Here is a 24,109-nt window from a genome sequence, read left to right on the forward strand (position 1 = left end):
CTCCGGAGCCTTTGTGCTCCACTGTCTCTCAGATTAACTCATATCACAGCGGTGCCTGGACAGCATGACGTGTGTGGTTGTGCTGCTGCCGTGGTCCTGCCAGATGCCTCCTGCTGCTGCTGCTGCCATCATTAGTCATTAGTCATACTTCTACTGTTATTATACACATATGATTATTGTCACACATGTATACTGCCTAGGGCTTTGATTTTTGGCCAAAAATCATATTCAAAGTTTGTTTGTTTATTAATATTAATATTAGAATCTATTTGAATATTTATTAAGTAAGACCTATATTGGTGTCAAACATAAGCTGTATATGTTTTGTCCACCACAGGGCAGTGTATCAATGTCAACAGGCAGGCAATGATGTTTTCAGAAGAAAAACACTCAACGACTGTTTTTTTTTTTTTATTTTTAACAGACCCGGGTTTTATCCACTGTTCTTATCAAAAAATAAATAAAAAATAAGCCAGTCAGGCTAAGTACTGAAAAGACAAAATAAATAAAGGTAGGCCCTATTTGGTAGACCTATTCAAAACAAGCACATCCTACCAGCGATTAGTGATCTGACAGCAATTACCAAGAACAAGGCACTTTGAGATGTAAATTGAACACTCGGGATGCATTCTCCTCCCCAATCCCCATCAATCATGTAGATTAGAACACACGAGATGCAAGACTATATCTCCAACAATTAAACATGTAAGCCTAGGCTAAATTAGAACTCGCCATTATGGGCTATCTGGCTGGCTACAGTTTATCTGGCTGCAGACTTTTTTAGGTTGTTCGCCAAAAAGACAAGGTGATTCACATTTTCTGGCTCTAGAGAAGAGCGCTGCTTTGTGACTATGTTCCCGGCTGTGGAAAACACTCCTTCCGCCCTCACAGATGTCCCGCATATTGCCAGGTAGCCGCGTGCCAGCTGGGCGAGATGGGGGTACTTGAGGCTTCTCTCCTACCACCAGGACAGCGGGTTGCTGTCAGACGGGGGTGGGGGCTCACTGTCGTAGGCCATCATTTCTCTTTGGAGCACATCTTCATTCGGTCTGACTTAAAAAATAAATTAGTTTTTGTTAATGTGCTGTTTAGGCTACATTTTATAATGCACTTTTTTATATTTCCAATGTAGGGCTATATAGCGAGTTTGAGTTGTTATGAAAGGCACTCGATAATTTAAACTTTTCGGTATTATTTATTATTGATAATAATATCATCATTATTACCTCCTGCCGAGTTTTGGCAGTACACATCGCCAAAGAGGTCCCCCATCGCGCTAAGAGCATTCTTTTCCTTGCTCCGTGGCTCCGTAGCCGTGGCGTTCTCCTCTTGGCCTTCCTCTCCACCTGTCTCCTTGCTGAGCTCTGCAAGCTCCCTCTGAACCTTATCTCGCACTGCCTGCCGCAACTCTTGTTCCAAATGAACCAGTCGGTGAAAACGCGGGTCGAGGTAGCTGGCTGTGTTCAGTAGGAAGAATGCATCTTTGTCGGGTCCATATCGTGCCTTCAGATCAGTTGACATCATTGTTTTCATCTCTTTCAGTGCTGCCAGGTCATTGGTGGAGGGATTGAGTTGTGTCAGAAGCACATACTACAGGGGGAGGACCACTGATGCTGTTGGGTAGTTTTCTGTTGACAGCGCCTGGGTGGCTACTTTGAACGGCTTCAGCACCTCTTTCACCTGCGGGACAAATACACAATTAATAACAAGCTTATCCTAGCGCCACTAACGTTAGATAGCTAACGTTAGCTAACATGCTATACTACTTGCTAGTAAGCGCAGTTAGGCTATGTGCCACTTGACGTTACACAAAACTCAAACTTAGCTTAACTAGGCTTATATGCTACTACGTTTGCAAACGGTAATGTTAACATTAGGGACATAATATTATTAGACCCAACATAATTAGCCAGCGTTACTGACTTTCTCCATCAGGGTCCACTCCACACTGCTGAGCTCCAGACGGCTGAGTTTCTTCTCCATTATCACCGCTGCAACAGCGGCTTGTTGATCAGCTGCCCGACAGATCATATCGTACGTACTGTTCCAGCGGGTGGGGCAGTCATTGATGAGCTGGACTGGTTTGAGACCAAGGAGTTTCTGCTTGGACTCAAGGAGGTAGCTGTCTGTAGGGGAGTGCTTGAAATGCTGAGCGGCAGCCTTCAGGCGACTAACTGTTGTTGCAACAGAACGCTCTGCAAGCCCTTTTCTCGCTGCCAAGTTAATTCTGTGAGCCATGCACGGGATATCTGTGATCCCCGAGTACCTCTCTACAGCGTTGACATAGTTGGTCGCATTGTCTGTTATGATGGCAAGCACAGACTCCCACTCAACGTGGTAGTCACGTAGAATACTATCGATGCATGTGGAGACATTCGCTGCTGTGTGAGCGGTTTGAAGCTCAGACGTGTCCAGGACGACATTTCTCATCTCCCAGTCCTCGTCGATGAAATGGGCTGTGACTGTAACATAGGACTCAGTACCCAGAGAACTCCACCCATCAGTGGTCAGTGCGAGCTTTTCTCCACGCAACATTTCCCTTATGCCACCTTTGGTTGTGTCGCACAGCTTCGTTATTTTACCATTCATGGTCCTGTAGCAGGGGATCTTGAATCTTGGCTCTAGTTCGTGGACGAAAGCTTGAAACCCGCCCCATATATCACATTAATTGGCCTCATATCTTCGCAAACGAACCGTGTCAGCAAATCTGTCGCTCTGTTTTGATGGGCATATGGGAGGCCTCGTGAAGGAGATAGCATGGAGTTGATTCTGGCCTGCCTCGCCCCTGATCCCTCCCCCTCCTCCTCTTCCAGCTTGCCGGGATGTAGTGTTGACAGGTGGGCTCTCAAGTTGCTGGTTGTCGCGTGGTATTTGAGTTTGGTCCTACATATTTTACAAATCACTTTGTCCTTAGTCGTGATTTTTCCCTGTTCCTTTGGGAACCCAAAGTAGCGCCACACATTGCTTTTCAGATGGTCTGCAGTGGAGATTTCAAACTCCTCAGGCGTAGTTGTTGTAGGCATTGTTGCGGCTATTGTTCCAGTATGCAAAATAGGCGGAAACCAGGACGCTAACGTCACCTACAGGAGCCCAGATGACCAACAATAGCCTTGCTAATGAGCTCACGATTCACAACTTCACCAGGCGTGAAAAAGCCTTGGAATCTAAATTGAAAACAACGTTTACAAGCAAACACATTTACAAAAAATAATGCCCATATCAGGTTCGAATATTAAGGGCTGCCTAATATTCGTTCGAATATCTTTATTTTTGTAAATATTCAAATTATATTCGAATAACGAAGTCAAAGCCCTAATACTGCCAGATATTAATACATACTTTCAACATATTGTACCACAGTAGCCAGAACTGTAAATATAATATTATTACTTTCATTAATGTTGTTGTAAGCTACTGTCATTACCTGCATCTCTCTCATTGTGTCATGTGGATTACTGTTAATTTATTATGCTGATCTGTTCTGTACGACATCTATTGCACGTCTGTCCGTCCTGGAAGAGGGATCCCTCCTCAGTTGCTCTTCCTGAGGTTTCTACCGTTTTTTCCCCGTTAAAGGGTTTTTGGGGAGTTTTTCCTGATCAGCTGTGAGGGTCATAAGGACAGAGGGATGTCGTATGCTGTAAAGCCCTGTGAGGCAAATTGTGATTTGTGATATTGGGCTTTATAAATAAAATTGAATTGAATTGAATTGAATTCTTCATTTGTCAGAGTCACATATTTATATTTCTGACTGTAACATGAGTTTATTCAGTCTATATTATTATATTATATTATATTATATTAATGTATTATCATTATATTATTACACTCGTACAGACTCAGTATATTTTTATCATTAATATATTCAGTTTTCAAACCTGCAGCATGATGAGTATTTATTTTTCATGACTCTATTTACATATCTATAATTCATATATCCTATTTCTTCTTATAATCCTATGCTCAACACGTCACACTGACTGTCTCAGACGCTCTGTTGACGTTTTATTGACCCGTTGCCATGGTGATGAGGGGACTTCCTGTGTCAGCTGTGTTTTTACTTTCACTTCGTCAAAGTTTCCTCCGTGTTCCTTTGTCAGCTGATCGATTACCGTCTGGTGCAACACACACCTACTGCTGCTCTCAGTCTCAGGTGAGTCTCAGGTGAATCTCAGGTGAGTCCCGTGTCTCCGTACAGTACCTGTCTCTCTCTCTCTGTGGTCCTGAGGTTTGTTTCCGTGTCTTTGAGTGAATCTATGGTCGTCTGTTTAGCGGTGACGATGAGTCACGCTGGGTGACGTCAACATGTGTTTCCTGTCTGTGTGAGTGATGAAGAGGAGGAAGAGGAGGAGGACTGTTAATATTTCTGACCCTCTAACCCAGGCCGTCAGCTGAGCTCCACAGTCACCTTGATCACGTGACGGCCGTGCCACCTTCATTACGCTCAGAAGGAGCTGTGTTGGTTATGAGCCACGAGCTCACCGCTGCTTAGCTCTTTTTATGACGTAAAGCTCGTGTGGTCTCGTGACTGTGGAGCGGAATGAAACAGGTTCACCTTCCGGCCTGACAGTGAATCTCTCCGCTCCGCTCAGGATGCGTTCAGGTACAGTACAGAGTGTGGGTCAGCTGTGTTTTGAGTCTCAGTATCTGCAGCAGCTGCAGCTATCCTTTAATCAGTCCTGTCACACCTGTCTCATTACGTCACACCTGAACTTTGACCCTCTGGATTTTATATCTCTCCTCCATGCCTCTGTCCTCCATCTTGTTTTCATGTCTCTGTCCTCCATCTTGTTTTCATGTCTCTGTCCTCCATCTTTCCTCCATGTTTTAGCTGGAGCTATAAGCAGAGCATCACGTGTCTCTCAGCTGATCACAGAGTTTAAGCTCAGAGACACAGGCATGTTGTAGATGTGCAGACAGTACCTGAGCAGGAAACACACAGATAAAGTCCAGAGGTTTAATCATGAATTATAATATTTAACGTTTATACATGAAGAACGAGTCACTGAAGTGACAGAACAGACTTTATCTTTCTGTTAAGAAGCTAGGGAGGGATGGTTCGCCCAGGGTGTAAAACTAGCCAGGACCGCCTCTGGGTGTTTGTGGTCAGTTAAAAGAAGCTGAAGCATCACATCTGAACGGTATCACAGCCACAGTGGGGTCAAAGGTCTCCTGTGAGACTGAACGGTTTCAGCAAAGGGTGGATGTGATTTTAGAGGCTCCACAGTTCAGAGTCCCTGTCCCAGCAGGAGGAGAGACGCTTTAACGCTCGTTGTTTGAAGGTCATCAATAAATTCAGAGATAGGTCGTGTGTGAAAAAGAGAAAACAGATGTTAGATGTTTGGTCTCAGCTCATACTCCTCCTGTTCCTACATGTTTCCCTCCACCTTCTCTTTGTTAGTTAAACCACACCCCCACCTGCAACCAGTGAAGTGTCAACCAAAATCAGATACTCATAGCTACAAACAAGCAATACAAACAATAACAAACAATATGGCCCTGCCCACCAGTCCACCCTGTGGTTGTATGACTCCGCCCACCAGTCCAGTGTCTCTGACAGTCTCCATCCATGTCAGTGAATTAAATAAAATAAATAAATAAATTCTAGGCAAGGCAAGTTTATTTGTAGAGCACAATTCGTACACAAAGTAATTCAAAGTGCTTTACAGAACAAGAAAATGCATTAAAATCACAATACAAAATAAAAACATAAATAATCATTATAAAATGAACTTTAAAAGAGAAGAGTGCAGATAAGATCCTTTCAGTCATATGCACAGTGAAATAGAGCTGTTTTGAGCCTAGATTTGAACATTGTCAGAGTAGAGGCCTGTCTCACATCTTCAGAAAGACTGTTCCAGATTTTAGCTGCATAAAACTGGAATCCTGATTCCCCATGTTTAGTCCTGACTCTGGGCACCAGCAGGAGGCCGGTCCCTGAGGTCCTCAGAGTCCGAGATGGTTCATATGGCACTAACATGTCAGAGATGTACTTTGGTGCTAGGCCGTGGAGAGACTTGTACACAAGCAGAGCTGCTTTAAAGTCTATTCTCTGAGCCACAGGAAGCCAGTGTAGAGACCTGAGCACAGGACTAATGTGCTCGTACTTCCTGGTTCTGGTCAGGACCCGAGCAGCAGCATTCTGGATGTACTGCAGCTGTCTTACGGCCCGTTTGGAGAGGCCAGCGAGCAGGCCGTTACAGTAGTCTAACCTACTAGAGACAAATGCACGGATCAGTCTCTCCAAGTCAGGTTTAGACACTATACCTTTGATTTTGGCAATGTTTTTTAGATGGTAAAAAGCTGCTGATGTTATTGATTTGATGTGGCTGTTAAAGTTCAAGTCTGAGTCCATTATTACCCCGAGATTTCTAGCCTGATTTGTAGGTTTTAGAGAGAGAGACTGGAGGTGACTGCTGACACTTTCTCTTTGTTTCTGTGGACCAAATACGATGACTTCAGTCTTGTCTGAATTTAGCTGGAGAAAGTTGTTTTGCATCCACACACTGACCTGTTGGATGCAGTGACAGAGTGAATCCACTGGTCCATATTCACCTGCTGTCAGTGAGACATAGATCTGAGTGTCGTCTGCATAATTGTGGTAGGACACATTATTACTTTGTATTAACTGGCCTAAAGGCAGCATGTAGAGATTGAACAGAAGGGGTCCCAGGATTGACCCTTGAGGGCACCCCACAGGTCAAGGCCATGTGGTCTGAGACACAGTTACCAATTTCAACAAAGTACTTCCTGTCTTCTAGATAGGACTTCAACCAATTTAGGGCAGTGCCAGAGATGCCCACCCAGTCCTCTAGTCTCTGTGAAAGGATCTCATGATCGACAGTGTCAAAAGCAGCACTCAGATCTAGCAGGACTAAAACTGAGACTTTGCCTGCGTCCAGTGTTCAGGCGGATGTCATTTGTCACCTTAATAAGAGCGGTCTCAGTGCTGTGATGGGGTCTAAAACCTGACTGGAAAACATCAAAGGAGTTGTTCATTAGGAGAAAGTCAGTAAGCTGTTGGTAAACAACTTTCTCAAGGACTTTGCCTAAAAACGGCAGATTTGAAATGGGCCAGTAGTTGTTCAGTACTGTGGCATCAAGACTGCTCTTCTTTAGGAGAGGCTTTATGACCGCAGATTTCAAGGCCTTTGGGAATGTTCCAGATTGTAGTGACATGTTAACTATGTGAGCGAGTAGTGGTAACAAACTGCTCAGCACAGACTTTAGAAATCTAGTGGGTAACACATCGAGGCAGCATGTAGACGAACTCAGACTGGTGATGATCTCTTGGACAGTTTTGTCAGTTACAGGTGCAAAATGAGTCAGCTCTAAGTGTCTAGGTGGCTGCAGGGTTGTTATTGGTGTTGTGGAATTGATGGCATTTTTAATGGTCTGAACCTTGTCGCAAAAGAATACTGCGAACTCATTACACTTAGATGTGGAGATCAGTTCCAACGGCAGTTGAGCTGGAGGGTTTGTTAATCTGTTCACTGTTGCAAATAAGACACGCGAGTTGTTACTGCAGTTTCCAATAATTTCAGAAAAGTACCTCTCCCTTGTTCTACGTAAGATCCGGTTGAACACTTACAACTTTTCTTTATAAATTTCATAATGAACATGAAGCTTTGACTTGCGCCATTTCCGCTCGGCCCTCCGGCCCTCCCTTTTCTGTGCCCTGACCGAGTCGTCATTCCTCCATGGCGCCTTCTGCTTATTTTTAACCATTTTAACCTTCACAGGGGCAATGGTGTCCAGAGCACCTGTGCTGTTATTTATGTGTCTCCTCCGAACAACTGCAAGACTAGCCGGTGGTTTGGGAGAAACAGACAGGTCAAAGAAGACACAGAAATGATCAGACAGAGCAACATCAACCACATTGACGTTTGAAATATTAACCCCCTTTGTAATAAGCAAGTCCAGAGTGTGCTGCGCTCTGCTGTGTGTGGGCTCACACACATGCTGAGTCAGGCCAAAGGTTTCAAGGACAGCACTGAGCTCTTTAGCATTTCTGTCACAGACATTATCCACATGTACATTAAAATCACCTGTAATGACCAAACCATCAAAGTCTGTGCATACAATTGAAAGCATCCTGGTAAAATCATCAATAAAACTTTGACGGTGCTGGGGAGGCTTGTATATAACTACATAGAGTATGGACAGAGATTGTTTTAGCTCCATTTTAAAGGATACATCCTCAAATGATGAAAACACCCCAAATGACAACCTGTGCATAACCATATGATCTCTAAAATATTGCACAGACACCTCCACCCTTTTTGTTTTCTCGTGTTTCAGATTCAAATTTGTAGTTGGGTGGAGCTGATTCCGTTAGAACAGCATTACCTGTGTTTTTGTCAAGCCATGTTTCAGTTAAAAACATAAAATCAAGATTATACGAAGAGATCAATTTATTAATTAAAAACGATTTGTTAGACAAGGATCTGACATTAAGCACAGCAAGTTTCAGATTAGTTTCAGTAGGACTGGACATTATCTTCTTACACAGGATATGGATTAAATTTCTCTGATTGGACAGTCTAACTGTCCTTCTGTAATCTGGTCTATGTGGTGTGGCTGTAGATATAGCACTAGGGGAGAGTATTGTCTCACAGGGCCCCAGCTTGATATTACCTTTATCATGGCTGTAAGTCCTGGGACAGCAGAGGCCCTGTGCATCCTAGCTGTTAGGGATGCCAGCTCTGGGGGCAGGCAGGGGAGGACGAGCAGGGGGAAGTTTGGGTGATGGACCAGATGAAAACCGAGGGGGAGGAGCTGGGGGAGCTTTAGTTTGTGAAGCAGGAGAGTTGAAGTTCCTGTGTGACTTGAGGGGCACAGTTTTACACGGGGGAGAGTTCAGCATAGTTGGTGATAGAAGTCTTGACCTTGCTATATTAGGGGTGAGGGGAACCATCTTAATCCCTGATTTGATCAGGCTTTCAAGATGGTTGGGAAGGCCCATGGGGGAAGGTGGGGATGAAAAGGTGAGGACAAGTCTCTAGAGGGGTAGATGTGGCAGGGGCCCAGGGCTGGTCTGTGGGTAGAGGAGGTGATGGGGGTGCTGCCGGGTCTGAAACTTCTGCTGGGGCCGTCACAGACGAGTCCAAGGCCTGTGATGAGGGCCCGGGGGGAGGTGGAACCGATGGCGGGCCTGAATCCTTCACTGGGGGCAGTGGAGGCTGTTGTGGTGCAGCTGGTGCTGAAACACTGGCTCGGTCTCAGGCTTCTGCAACAGAGATGCTTCTCTCGTTCCTCTTTTCTCTCACTGGTCGCTCAGGACCCTGTCCCGGCCCATTCTGATGCCTCAGAGCGTGGAGGAGGTGTTCCATCAGCACTCCCCTCCCACCTCTGCACAGGTGTGGGCCCTTTCCCTTGAACAGGTCCTCTCGTTTCCAGAACAGATAAAAGTTCTCAATGTAGTGCAATCCTCTGTGCGCACACTCTTTGGACAGCCATGTGTTCAGCTGAAGCAGCCGGCTGAACTTGTTTATCTTCCTGTCTATATTTGGAAGAGGTCCACTAATAAATGCCTTGACCTCCACTTTATCAAGCTCCTTGAAGTACTTAGTGAAATCCCTTTTCAAGACTTCAGTCTGTTCCTTTCTGACGTCCACTGCACCCACGTGCACGATCAGCTGTTTGACTCCTCGGTGTGTAGACAAAACTTTTGGGAGGAGTGTTGTTATCTCAGAGACAGTGGCACTGGGACAGCAGCATGTTTGAATTCTTCCGTGGTTTATGCCACAGATAGCACCGTCTCCTATCAGCAGCGTATCTCTGACCTTGACGTTTGGTCCAGATTGTCTGTCTGCCTGCTGTCTTTTGCCAACTTTATGGCTCCAGTTTCGTGAAGATAATCCATTTTCTCTTTGTTCGTTAGAAACATTAAATTCAGTCTCTGACAGTGGCAAGAATCTGTTTGTAAGCTCTATTTTGGGTGATGTTACGTAGGTATTAACATTGTCTCTCATCACTTTGTGCTGCTTTGGCTTAGCACCAAGTTCTCTCCAGGATGAGGCATTTTGGTCTTTACAGAGTTTTGGAAAAGACACAGTATCACTCAGGTTTAAGATGAAAGTAGCAGGTTTTTCACCCTTTTTACTGAAAGTAACTGTGGGCTTCTTACCACCGGATGTCACTGGGAGCGTCTTGTGAAGTCCTTTTTCAGATTCTAAAGCAAAAATCCATGCTTGTAGCTCATTAATTTCGTGCGTTCACAGAAGGAATTTGTTTGGTTTCTTCCCCCGGACATGCTGCTGGCTCGTCAGATTGGTTAAAAATATAAAAATGTTCTTCAAAGTCTTGGTTTACTTAAAATAATTCATGAAATGATGGATATAGAGCTTTTCCAGGATTTGTAGAAGGAGTAAAACGATTAAAAAACAGGGTAAAGAAGGAAGCAGGCTGGAGCAAGCAGGAAAGCGTCTGCACTCTTCAGAAGCAGGTCCACGTGGACGTTTGTGACAAATCTAAAGGAATTCCATTATGTTCACGAGGACGGGATGAACAACCTGACAACATGATGCAGAGACCTGATGACATCACATCAGTCCACCAACATTGTTCACACTCACATTGTTCACACTCACTCAGCCACTGAATAAACACATGTGTACAATATGAACAGTTCAGGATCAGTTATCAACCACTGATCACTCAGCTGGGAACACATCACGCCCTGATCAACACAACACCACTCATCCTCTGTCTTTGTTTTATCAGGATGCAGCAGCAGAGACCAGGCTCTCCTGGACCTAGACCTGGATCTGGACCTGGACCTGGACCTGGATCTGGACCTGGACCTGGATCTGGATCTGGACCTGGACCTGGACCCAGCTGTGTGTCCATAAAGAGTGACCGGTCTATGGATGAAATCATTAACTTTAAAGTTGGACATGGTGCTGATGGAAGGTAAGAACGTCAGACTGAATACTCGGGTGTTGGTTCAGAGCTTCACCGTCTGTTATTATGCTGACTTGAGGGTGGACACTCCTCATGAGCCTCTCAGGGTCAGGGTCAGGGTCAGATCCTCACTGATGTTGCTGACCTTGTTTAGATGTCGAGCACACACTGTGTCCAGGCTTGGTTTTTACCGCCCAGATCAGGTCTTTCATGTCTTTTCACTGCCATCTTCGATCAGACCCACCACATTAATCAGTCCTGATCCATACACTGTTTCAGTTCTCAAACCCAGACTAAGTATAAGACTAAGTATAACCCTAACCCTCGAAAGCAGCGATTCCAGAAGTCTTAATGACAGAAATGGCTCAGTAGCTGAAGCTTACCTTAAACAACTGATGGTACACCTCCAGAGACATCACCTCCCACACATAGTCCCTGTTACGCAGTGCACGTAGCCCACAGTCCACCCTCACACACATCGTAAGGTCCAGGATTGGATTTTAAAGGCACACAAACTCAGTATAATTATAGGGACTTGAATCTGGCCTGGATCCCATCCTTTTCAGACCCCACACTCCAAATTGACAGTTTTCCAGGAGCTAGATGCCCCCATATTACACATTTGATAAAGAAAATGAATATCCAACCCCAGGTGGAAAAAGTTATCTTGTCTGTCATCTTGAACAACTGCCTCAGAGAACAGACAATATTAAATATCTGGAAACAGATGCAACAAATGGTTGCCATAGCCACATCCATCTTTCCTTCAGCATCTATCCATGTCCCTCTCATCCATTATTCTGATCGATTAACTGCCAAACAACAATTATTAATTGAGGAATTAAACTCTAGGATCCAGACCAGATTCAAGACCCTCACCAGAATTGACAAACATTTCACACAAATCACACCAATCCAGTGCATTGGACTAATGAAACCACGCAACGTATTTTACAACATTGGCTGACCCAATTAAACATATGAGGGGGGAACATGGCTTGACACACCTCCCCCACATTCTAATCATCTAGTCATCAACCTATATACAACACACAAACTAACCAACGTGGAGAAAACAATTTTGGAAAAAGGCCTCACCTTCATCCCAATTCCAAAACCACTGACCCGCAGCGAGCTAAGTCTGATTTACATTTATATCATCGCCAGCCAAAACTGTTAGATTATCTCAGATATGATTGTCCAAAAATGCCTGTACCCTTTACAAAGTCATCAGGATGGGAACCACACCTGCAGGCGATTTCAGAGCCTATTCAAAAGCTCATCAGGGAAGACGTTAAGGTGTTTGAAAAATTGAAAATAAAACCCCACACTACATTTAACTTCTCCCAGGATGAGCGCGGGGCCCTCTCCAGATTGGCCAGAAATCCTAACATCATCATAAAGAGTGCAGACAAAGGTGGACAAATTTGTTTCCATGACAAAACTAATTATTTAAAGGAGGAGTACCGACAATTAAAGGATACTAACCATTACATGATTTCCCTAATGCAACCGCTGCAGAAAGAAACACAAAAAATAGTAAGGGATAAGGTGGAGAAATTATACAAGTTTTATTTCATAAATAAAAAGTAAAAAACTTACCTCATATACCTCATACCTCAAAACATCCATTCCAATATGAGCTTTCCAATCTGGCAGTCTTTTACAGAGGACACCTCCAACCTCATAAATGCTATCCAGTGTACTCGTTGTAAAAAAGTGGTCATAGGCAAGACTGGCAACCATTTGCTTACCAGGATGTACCAACATACATATGACTTACATGAACTTAACAAAGCCACAGTACTTCATAATCACTTCAAACACCATGGAACCAATGATTATAAATACATGGGGCTGGAGAGTAACAGCAACTGGACTAAGACACAAAGGCAAAACACAGAAAGAAAATGGATCAACAAATTACAAAATTACAAACCAGCCCAACAATAACATTGTCTTTCACTCCCTCATTCTACCACATGGTGTCCTCCTCCTCCTCCTCAGGCTGTTCTTGGGCCGTCAGTGAGAAGCCGCCATGACAGTACTGACATCTCGTTTTCTGTGAGGGAAGAAAAAGGAGAGAAGAAGAAAAAATGTTGGATTAAACTCAAAGCATGAAAACTGTCTCCAAGTGTGCTGATTGTTCATTATTCACCTGTACTGTATATCTTCTTCCTGAAGGTACTCCTGCCCGACACTGAATATAACACACCGTAAGTCTATTAAAGGAAATGGCCACTTTAGAATGAAAATACAGACAATACTTACTGACCCTCATGCCAACAAGAAGTCCAGTGTAGTTTTTTAATCCACAAAACTCGTTAACCATCCCTCCATCTTCTAAACCCGAACTCTAACCCTCCCCTCTGTTTTTTGTAACCCATTATACCTTCATTCATCTTCTAACCGCTTCATCCTCTTGAGGGTCGCGGGGGGGCTGGAGCCTATCCCAGCTGACACTGGGTGAGAGGCAGGGTTCACCCTGGACAGGTCACCAGACTATCGCAGGGCTGACACATAGAGACAGACAAACATTCACACTCACATTCACACCTACGGACAATTTAGAGTCACCAATTAACCTGCATGTCTTTGGACTGTGGGAGGAAGCTGGAGTGCCCGGAGAGAACCCACGCTGACACGGGGAGAACATGCAAACTCCACACAGAAGGGCTCCCACACCCGGGATCGACTGGCAACCCTCTTGCTGTGAGGCGAGAGTGCTAACCACCACACCACCGTGCCGCCCCCCCATTATACCTACATTTTTTAATTAAATTAGGCTTACAAATAAATCTATCATGATTTGTTTCTATAAGAGTTATATATATATATATATATATATATATATAAATATAGACACCTTGAATGGATGACTGAATATCTTGCGACAAAGTGCCTGTTGCCGGTGCTAAGTAAAACATATTTTGGTGTGTTACGTTTTATCCTGACCCTCAATAGAATGACAGGGTGAATGGATTCATGAGAATCTGCTCAAACTAACTCCTCATTTGTCTCTTTGCATCAGGATGCAGCAGCAGAGACAAGACTCTCCTGGACCTGGACCTGGACCTGAACCTGGACCTAGCTGTGTGTCCATAAAGAGTGACCAGTCTATGGATCATGTTGAGTCCTTTAAAGTTGGACGTGGTGCTGATGGAAGGTAAGAACGTCAGACTGTTGGCCCAGAGCGTCACTGTCTGTTATCAAGTCAACAATGTAGTGATTCAGCAGTGACATCACAGCGTCCACCTGTCAGAGTCCAGAAGACCCGAGTCTCCTCAGCAGACAGAGTTCTCTCTGTCCTCTCTTGTCCACTGTGGCTGACCCTCGGTCTTTGGACCCTCACAGACTGGGTGAGTGTGGACACACAGGTTAAATGGACCTGTGAAGCTTTTTTGTCATCGTTTGACCACTCAGATCAATTTCACGCTACTCATCACATTCACCCATTCACACACACTCACACACTCTCACACACTCCTGGTCGAGGCTTCGCAACCTGCTACTCATCCGCGCACACTCCAACACTGACGGCACAGTTTGAGGTTCAGTATCGTGAACAGTCTTGTGGACTGCAGGGGCCGGGGATCGAACCGCCGACCTTCTGACTGGTACTTCCTGAGCCACATGCCGCATGTAGGTCAAGGTCAAAGGTCAGCTGAAGGCGGGTGAAGCGGTGTCAGTACTTCATAAAAAACGCTCCCAGCTCTTCTTTTAATGACATGATACTTGAGACTGAGGTTAGCTAAGGTAGCTAATGTAGCTAATGAATCAAAACCTCTGGCCAGGGAATTCATGAATCTTATTGACTCGTTTAATCTCACCCAGTCAGTGGTTGGGCCAACGCATGAAAAAGGACACACACTGGACCTTGTGCTGTCACTTGGTTTAAACTTAAGCATTACTGAGATTTGTAATACTCATATCTCTGATCACTTCGCTGTTTTATTTACTGTTACTGTGCCTTCTTCCCACGTTAAACCGTGCGCGCACTATTAACTCTTTGACAGCGCCTCAGTTTTCTGAATCGTTTAATGTCTCTGGGCTCCTCGCCAGCGAAGGGCGCTGTAATCTTAGTACCGAAAAGTTTACAGCTCTTTTAAATTCTACATGTACTGACTTAATGGACTTGGTGGCGCCTTTTAGGATGAAACGCGCTAAACCACTGACTGAACCATGGCTGAATGACACCACCCGCACTCTCAGGCGTGCATGTAGACGCGCTGAGAGAAAGTGGAAGAGAGATCGTCTTCAAATCTCTCTAGATATTTTAAGAAATAGTTTATCTGAATATCAGAGAGCTGTTAAAGCTGCAAAAACTCATTTCTTCTCAAACCTTGTGTCAAATAACAGCCATAAACCTCAGTTTCTTTTTAATACTCTTAATTTGCTTTTAAATAGGCCTACCTGTAATTCTACCTCCATTGTATCTTCTCCTGCACTATGTGAAAAATTTCTTAAATTTTTCAATGACAAGATTTCTGCCATCAGGTCCATTCCCTCTCCTCTGGCCTCTGACCCTGTTGCTTCCTCCGTAGCCCCAGTTATTTTTGAGGCTTTTGTGCAAGTGTCTCTTCCTTCTTTAACTAAAATAGTTCAGCAGCTACGGCCATCCTACTGCCCCCTAGACAGCATTCCACCCCGTTTCTTCAAGGATGTTTTTATCACGCTGGGGCCTTGTATTGTCGACCTTATAAATTCTTCCTTGATGTCCGGCTGTGTCCCCGCTGCTTTCAAACATGCTGTGGTGCAGCCCTTCATCAAGAAGAATAATCTCGACCCTTCTGTTTTGTCGAACTACAGACCTATTTCTAAGCTCCCTTTTTTGTCCAAAGTCTTAGAAAAGGTAGTATATGAACAACTGCAGTCGTATCTGGACTTAAATGGCATTTCTGAAAAGTTCCAGTCGGGCTTTAAAGCACGCCATAGCACAGAAACAGCGCTTTTAAGAGTCTTTAATAATCTGCTTTTAATTGTTGATTCTGGTAACACTGCTGTTCTGGTGCTCTTAGACTTGACTGCAGCTTTCGACACAGTAGATCATAAGATTCTTTTATCACGTCTTGACCTGTGTGTAGGTATTAAAGGTACAGCGCTCAAATGGTTTGAATCCTATTTATCAGAAAGGAGTTTCTCTGTTCACATGGGCCAGTATAGATCTGCTGCATCCTCACTCAATTGTGGGGTGCCTCAAGGTTCCATCTTGGGCCCCATTCTCTTCTCCATTTATATGCTGCCCCTGGGCGCTATATTTAGAAAGTACAATATAACATTTCATTGCTTTGCAGATGACTTACAGATCTACCTTCCTCTTCAAACAAACAGCTCTGCCTCCATTCAAGCTCATGGAACTGTCTCAATGATGTTCACACATGGATGGCTTCAAATTTCTTGAACCTAAACAAATCCAAAACTGAAATTATTTTATTTGGCCAGTCTGACCTTTTAGATGGCTATGACAGTGCCATTGGTCCATTGGCTTCCTACTGTCTCCCTGCTGCAAGGAACCTAGGAGTAATTTTTGACTGTGCCTTTAAATTTAAAAAACAGATTAGTTCAGTAGTCAAATCAAGCTTCTTTCAATTAAGGCTACTTAGTAAGGCAAAGCCCTACCTCCCCCCACTTGATTTTGAGAGGGCAGTTCACGCTTTCATTACCTGTCGTCTGGACTATTGTAATTCTCTTTATGCTGGATTGGACCAGCAGTCACTGAAACGCCTGCAGGCTGTCCAGAATGCAGCAGCCAGACAGCTGACAGGAAAGAAAAGACGTGATCATATCACCCCAATACTGGCCTCCTTGCACTGGCTCCCTGTCCAGTTTAGAGTTCAATTTAAAATTTTATTATTTGTTTTTAAAAGCCTAAATGGCTTAGCTCCATCCTATCTATCTGAGCTTGTTCAGCTTCTCACGACAGCCAGAGCACTGAGATCAAGCAACCAGCTGCTGCTGGCCTGTCCCAGAACTAAACTTAAAAGCAAAGGTGACAGAGCCTTTTCCGTTGTGGCGCCAAATTTATGGAATACTTTACCATTCCATATAAGGGCAGCCCGAACTTTGGAACACTTTAAATCTCTTTTAAAAACCTACCTCTTTTCACTTGCTTTCACCTCTAGTTGAGACAGATATGTCTTTTACAGCTTTTATTTGTATTTAACCTGTACTCTAGTGTTTATGTTTTATTGTCTAAGCCTATTGTTGATCTTATTGATAATTTCTGTGGTTTTTGCTATTCACTCACTCTTTGGATGAACTGTACAGCACTTTGGTCAACCGAGGTTGTTTTTAAATGTGCTATATAAATAAATTTTTGACTTGACTTGACTTGACTAATGTAGCTAATGTAGCTAAGGTAGCATATGTAGCTAAGGTAGCTAATGTAGCAAATGTAGCTAAGGTAGCTAATGTAGCTAAGGTAACATATGTAGCTAATGTAGCAAATGTAGCTAAGGTAGCTAATGTAGCTAAGGTAACATATGTAGCTAAGGTAGCATATGTAGCTAATGTAGCTAAGGTAGCATATGTAGCTAAGGTAGCATATGTAGCTAATGTAGCTAATGTAACTAAGGTAGCATATGTAGCTAAGGTAGCATATGTAGCTAATGTAGCTAAGGTAGCTGTAGAATATGTAGCTAATGTAGCTAATGTAACGCTATGTTAACAGAGGTCAGACAACAGTTAACAAGTGTACCACACATACGGGGATAAAAGCACAGCACCCGGCAGCAACATCCAGCGTCCGCCAGGTAATCTGCGTCCACAGACAAGTGGCTCTGTCTCTGTCTGACCAATCAGACAGTAGCTGAAGGAGCGGCAGTGACATCATCAGCGCCTTTCTGAAAGATTCAGAGATTTTCAACTAGAGGCGCTCAGAGCGGCCACATCAAAAAAGGCAGACGCTGGGTGTGACTCTCTTCTCTGGGCAGCAGCATACGGACATGTGTGTTGTCTCCTCACTGAGAACAGCTGAAAAAAACGTGAAAAAACTTCACTCTGCTTTGTGGAGGAAAAGAGAATCTGAACCTAATATTTTTCCTGATGTTGACGTCAGACAGACAAGATCTTTTCTGGTTTGAAGGTGTAAATGTGATGAAGTGAAAAAACACACAGAGCCTTGAACTGGATGTTTCCTCTGCAGAGCTGCGCGACAGCTTCGGTCTGACCTGCAGCATCCAACACATGTGGACTCTGTGTTTCAGGTGAGTTTATGTACAAAGACACATTTCGATTTTCATCACAACAGAACTAAACTACCAGTCAGATCCTGACTGTCTCTGTGCTGCTATCCTCTGTTGTCTCTGCCGTTGTCTACTGTCTCTGTCGTCTTCTGCTGTCTCTGCTGTATCTGCTTTCTCTGCTGTCTTCTGCTGTCCTTTGCTGTCTTCTGCTGTCTCTGCTGTCCCTTGCTGTCTCCACTGTCCTCTGCTGTCTCTTTTGCCTCTGCCGTTTTCTGCTGTCTTTTGCCATACCTGCTGTCTTCTACTGTCTTTGCTGTATCTGCTCTCTCCGCTGTATCTGCTGTCTTCTGCTGTCCTCTGCTGTCTTCTGTTGTCTCTGCTCTCTCTGCTGTATCTGCTCTCTATGCTCTTCTCTGCTGTCTTTATTGTCTCTGCTGTCCCTTGCTGTCTCCACTGTCCTATGCTGTCTCTGTTGCCTCTGCCATCTTCTGCTGTCTTTTGCAATACCTGCTGTCTTCTACTGTCTCTGCTGTCTCTGTTGCCTTGGCTGTCTTTGCTTTCCTCTGCTGTCTTTTGCTGTCTTCTGCTGTTCTCTGTTGACTTCTGCTGTCTCTATGCTGCTGTCCTCTGCTTTCTCTGCTGTCCTCTGCTGTCCCTTCTGTCCTCTGTTGTCTTCTGCTGTCTCTGCTGTCTTCTGCTGTCTCTACTGTCCTCTGTTTTCCCTGCTGTCCTCTGCTGTCTCTGCTGTCCTCTGTTCACCCTGCTGTCACTGTTGTCTCTGCTGTCCTCTGCTGTCTTTGCTGTATCTGCTCTCTCTGCTGTCTCTGCTGTCCTCTGCTGTCTCTGCTGTCCTCTGTTCACCCTGCTGTCACTGTTGTCTCTGTTGTCCTCTGCTATCTCTGCTGTATCTGCTCTCTCTGCTGTCCTGTCCTGTCTCTGCTGTCTCTGCTGTCTTCTGCTGCTGCTGAGCTGCCAAGAGAAGCTCTGATGCTACAGACTGTACTGCTGGATAGCGTTAGCGTTTTGTTGCGAGAACTGATGAACATGAGAGACGCAGCTGTTGTCATGTCAAACAGTTGAGGTTATACGTATAATTTCTATTAGTTCATCTGATCAGCTGTGATGCACTCTGCTTCATGTGCTGGAGTTAGGGCGCACTCTGCTGGACAAACTACATAATGACACCTCTGTGAAATGACTGATGTTTTGTTTTCTTTTTTCCTATGTTCTGTAAAAATGTTTTCAGACCAGCTCATGTTGGAAACATGTTCGCTGGTGTAGTTTATCTGTGACGGGCTCATATCAGACAATAAACATGGCCGACTGATAAATGGCGACGCCTTCAGACAGACTCGTGGATCGCATGTTGCGTTCTTCATGTTCAGCTGATTGTGTTGCAGCTGCTGGAGGAGAACGTCATCACATTTGTGAAGGACGAGCTGAAGAGAGTCCAGAAGCTTCTGAGTCCAGATTACCCAGAATGCTCAGAGAGTCAGAGTGAGGATGAGGAGGATGAAGACCAGAGGAGCAGCAGAGAGGCATTTGTGAAGATCACACTGCACCTCCTGAGGAGGATGAAGCAGGAGGAGCTGGCTGACTGTCTACAGAGACGTAAGAGGAGTTAACAGATCAATAATCTGTATCAGATCTGAGGCTTTTGGTCCTCTGTGTCCTCTGTGTCCTCCATGTACTCCATGTCCTCTGTGTCCTCCATGTCCTCTGTGTCCTCCGTGTCCTCCGTGTCCTCTGTGTCCTCCATGTCCTCAGTGTTTTCTGTTGAAACCGACTCACTGGTTTTATTTGTGGTTTGTTAATTCAGGAACGTATGCTGCAGCGTGTCGACATAAACTAAAGTGTAACCTGCAGAAGAAGTTCCAGTGTGTGTTTGAGGGGATCGCTAAAGCAGGAAACCCGACGCTCCTGAATCAGATCTACACAGAGCTCTACATCACGGAGGGAGGGACTGCAGAGGTCAGTGATGAACATGAGGTCAGACAGATTGAAACAGCATCCAGGAAACCAGACAGACCAGAAACAACCATCAGACAAGAAGACATCTTTAAAGCCTCACCTGGAAGAGACGAACCAATCAGAACAGTGATGACAAAGGGAGTGGCTGGCATTGGGAAAACAGTCTTAACACAGAAGTTCACTCTGGACTGGGCTGAAGACAAAGCCAACCAGGACATACAGTTCACATTTCCATTCACTTTCAGAGAGCTGAATGTGCTGAAAGAGAAAAAGTACAGCTTGGTGGAACTTGTTCATCACTTCTTTACTGAAACCAAAGAAGCAGGAATCTGCAGGTTTGAAGAGTTCCAGGTTGTGTTCATCTTTGACGGTCTGGATGAGTGTCGACTTCCTCTGGACTTCCACAACAATGAGATCCTGACTGATGTTACAGAGTCCACCTCAGTGGATGTGCTGCTGACAAACCTCATCAGGGGGAAACTGCTTCCTCTGCTCGCCTCTGGATAACCACACGACCTGCAGCAGCCAATCAGATCCCTCCTGACTGTGTTGACATGGTGACAGAGGTCAGAGGGTTCACTGACCCACAGAAGGAGGAGTACTTCAGGAAGAGATTCAGAGATGAGGAGCAGGCCAGCAGAATCATCTCCCCATCAAGACATCACGAAGCCTCCACATCATGTGCCACATCCCAGTCTTCTGCTGGATCACTGCTACAGTTCTGGAGGATGTGATGAAGAGCAGAGAGGAAGGAGAGCTGCCCAAGACCCTGACTGAGATGTACATCCACTTCCTGGTGGTTCAGACCAAAGTGAAGAACATCAAGTATGATGGAGGAGCTGAGACAGATCATCACTGGAGTCAAGAGCAGGAAGATGATTGAGTCTCTGGGAAAACTGGCTTTTGATCAGCTGCAGAAAGGCAACCTGATCTTCTATGAATCAGACCTGACAGAGTGTGGCATCGATATCAGAGCAGCCTCAGTGTACTCAGGAGTGTTCACACAGATCTTTAAAGAGGAGAGAGGACTGTACCAGGACAAGGTGTTCTGCTTCGTCCATCTGAGTGTTCAGGAGTTTCTGGCTGCTCTTCATGTCCATCTGACCTTCATCAACTCTGGAGTCAACCTGATGGCAGAAGAACAAACCTCCTGGTGGTCTGAAATGTTCAGTGGAAGATCAACACGTTTCTACCAGAGTGCTGTGGACAAGGCCTTACAGAGTCCTAACGGCCACCTGGACTTGTTCCTCCGCTTCCTCCTGGGTCTGTGTCTGGAGACCAATCACAAACACCTACGAGGCCTGCTGGCACAGCCAGGAAGTGGCTCACAGACCAATCAGACTCTCCTACAAGGCCTGCTGACATGGACAGGAAGTAGCTCATGGATCAATCTTAAAACGGTCCAGTACATCAAGAAGAAGATCAACCAGGATCTGTCTGCAGAGAGAAGCATCAACCTGTTCCACTGTCTGAATGAACTGAATGATTGTTCTCTAGTGGAGGAGATCCAACAGTCCCTGAGTTCAGGAAGTCTCTCCACAGATAAACTGTCTCTGTCTCAGTGGTCAGCTCTGTGCTTCATCTTACTGTCACCAGAAAACAATCTGGACATGTTTGACCTGAAGAAATACTCTGCTTCAGAGAAGGCTCTCCTGAGGCTGCTGCCAGTGCTCAAAGCCTCCAACACAGCTCTGTACGTGCATATGTATCCGTCCAGCTGAGATGTAGTTTATCTAAAAACTGTTGATTTGTACTTGACGTCTTGTGTTTTTCTGATTCATCTTCAGGCTGAGTGGCTGTAACCTGTCGGAGACCAGCTGTGAAGCTCTGTCCTCAGTTCTCAGCTCCCAGTCCTCCAGTCTGAGACACCTGGACCTGAGTAACAATGACCTGAAGGACTCAGGAGTGAAGCTGCTGTCTGTTGGACTCAAGAGTCCGAACTGTCAACTAGAAACTCTCAGGTCAGGGTTTGACTACTGTTTGAAGTTTACTTATGAAGCTTTCATCGGCATCGTTTTCACCGAGCAGTCCGGTTCAGTTCAGTTCAGTTCAGTTCAGTTCAGTTCAGTTCATTCTTTCTGTTCCCACAGTGAAAAGTTGTGGATGGTACCAACAGAACCCTTCCTCAGCGTCCCCATGTCTGGTCCCCCCTCTGTTAGGGTACTTAGCACACAGATCTGGTAGGCTACTAAAAGGTGGAGCTAGAAACCCTGCAGTCTGCTGTGCCGTGTCGTCGCATGTCACAAGGTCGGAATGAGAATGTGTTGTGTCTCTTTGTGATGGTGAAATCATGAACGCTGACTTTAACTGAGGCCAGCGAGGTTTGAGGTTCCTTCACTGTTCCTCTGGGTTCTTTGGGATTTCTTGGACGAGGCACAAATGTGACCTTGGAGGAATTGTGGTACTCTGGCCTCTCCTGGGAAGATTCACCACTGTTCCAGGTTTTCTCCATGTCAAGCTCATGGTTCTCGCTGCGGCTGGCTGGAGTCACAGAGCTTTAGAGATGTTACACCTCCAAACTGATATATTTCAGTCATTTTCTCATCTCCCTGGGAATTTCTTTGGATCTCATCGTACTGTGCTGCTTATTGAGGCCCTTTAGCCAAATTCACATTGATGGAAAGTGTGTGTGTGTGTTTGTGTGTTTGTGTGTGTGTGTGTGTGTTCAGTCTGTCAGGCTGTCTGATCTCAGAGGACGGCTGTATGTCTCTGGCCTCGGCTCTGAAGTTGAACCCCTCCCATCTGAGAGAAATGGACCTGAGCTTCAACCATCCAGGAGAAGCTGGAGTGAAGCTGCTGACCGCTGGACTCGAGGATCCTCACTGGAGACTGGACACTCTCAGGTAGAGACAGACACCTGCAGCTGTCTAACTGTCTCTCTGTGACTCTGACTGATGAACTTCCTGTTTCATTGTTGATATGAGTGCTGGTGTGTCGAGCCGACTCTGACGTTGTCTCTTCCTGCAGGGTGGATCATGGTGGACAGCAGAGACTGAGACCTGGTGTGAGGAAGTGTGAGTGTGTTTATCGTCCGTCACCCCCAAGGACAAAAAGCAGAAATATGACTCTGATGTTTCAGTAACTGTTAATGTTCTGACTTGATTGATGAATTAAAAGTTTGTTGAACATCGTTCACAGTTTGATTTTCTCTCAGTAACTTACAGTGAAGTCGTTGATGAGTCAACAGATGGTGACCTGCAGCTGTGTCCTGTCTCTATCTCCCTCAGACATCTGTGAACTGGAAGTGGACACAAACACAGTACACAGTAGACTCCAACTGTCTGAAGATGAGAGGACGGTGACCCACGTCAGACAGGACCAGTTGTACCTGGATCATCCAGGCAGGTTTGACCTGGTTCCTCAGCTGTTGTGCCAGACTGGTCTGACTGGTCGCTGTTACTGGGAGGTGGAGTGGACGGGAGACGTTTATGTCTCAGTGAGTTACCGAGGAGTCAGCAGGCAAGGAAACTGGAAAGGTTCCATGTTTGGACGAAATGATCAGTCCTGGTGTCTCTTCTGCTCTGACAGTGATGGTTTCTCCGCCTATCACAACAACAGAGAAACATCCATCTCCTCCTCCAACTATTCCTCTGCCTTCTTCTTCTCCACCCCCTCCTTTGCCTCCTCCTTCGCCTCCTCTGGCTCTAACAGAGTGGCAGTGTATGTGGACTGTCCCGGTGGCACTCTGTCCTTCTACAGCGTCTCCTCAGAGTCTCTGATCCACCTCCACACCTTCAAAACTACATTCACCGAGCCTCTGTATCCTGGGATCAGGTTTGGGTTCTGGTCTGGTTCCTCAGTGTCTCTGTAGGTCTGAGAGTCTCTGCTATGGACAGATACCCTGCCCTCTGAAGGTCACCTCTATCGACCTGAGGCTGCTGTTTGCTCTGAGACTCCAGGGAACCTGGTGAGGGTTTTTTTTTTTTTTTTTTTTTACGTGTGTCATCATGGACAAAAAAAAAAACAAAAACAAAAAAAACGGATCAGTTTCAAGTACTAACGTGAAAAGTTTCATGTTATAACAAAATGTTTTTATTACATATTCTCAG

The 24,109-nt window shown here is 45.1% G+C and overlaps 1 protein-coding gene and 1 pseudogene across 1 annotated transcript; one reads left to right on the plus strand and one right to left on the minus strand.

The window, feature by feature from the left end:
* Nucleotides 1-495: 495 nt before the first annotated feature.
* LOC125899684 (E3 SUMO-protein ligase ZBED1-like) lies at nucleotides 496-2,589 on the minus strand. Its single transcript, XM_049594148.1, has 3 exons — nucleotides 1,924-2,589; nucleotides 1,227-1,680; nucleotides 496-1,053 (listed from the first exon to the last, which is right to left on the minus strand). The coding sequence occupies exons 1-2, from the start codon at nucleotides 2,587-2,589 to the stop codon at nucleotides 1,591-1,593; spliced, it is 756 nt and encodes a 251-aa protein (XP_049450105.1). The 3' UTR covers nucleotides 496-1,053; nucleotides 1,227-1,590.
* Nucleotides 2,590-4,585: 1,996 nt separating this feature from the next.
* On the plus strand, nucleotides 4,586-23,995 carry LOC125900083 (protein NLRC3-like; annotated as a pseudogene).
* Nucleotides 23,996-24,109: the final 114 nt, after the last annotated feature.

This window comes from Epinephelus fuscoguttatus, linkage group LG2, assembly GCF_011397635.1.
Source record: "Epinephelus fuscoguttatus linkage group LG2, E.fuscoguttatus.final_Chr_v1".
Lineage (NCBI taxonomy): Eukaryota > Metazoa > Chordata > Actinopteri > Perciformes > Serranidae > Epinephelus > Epinephelus fuscoguttatus.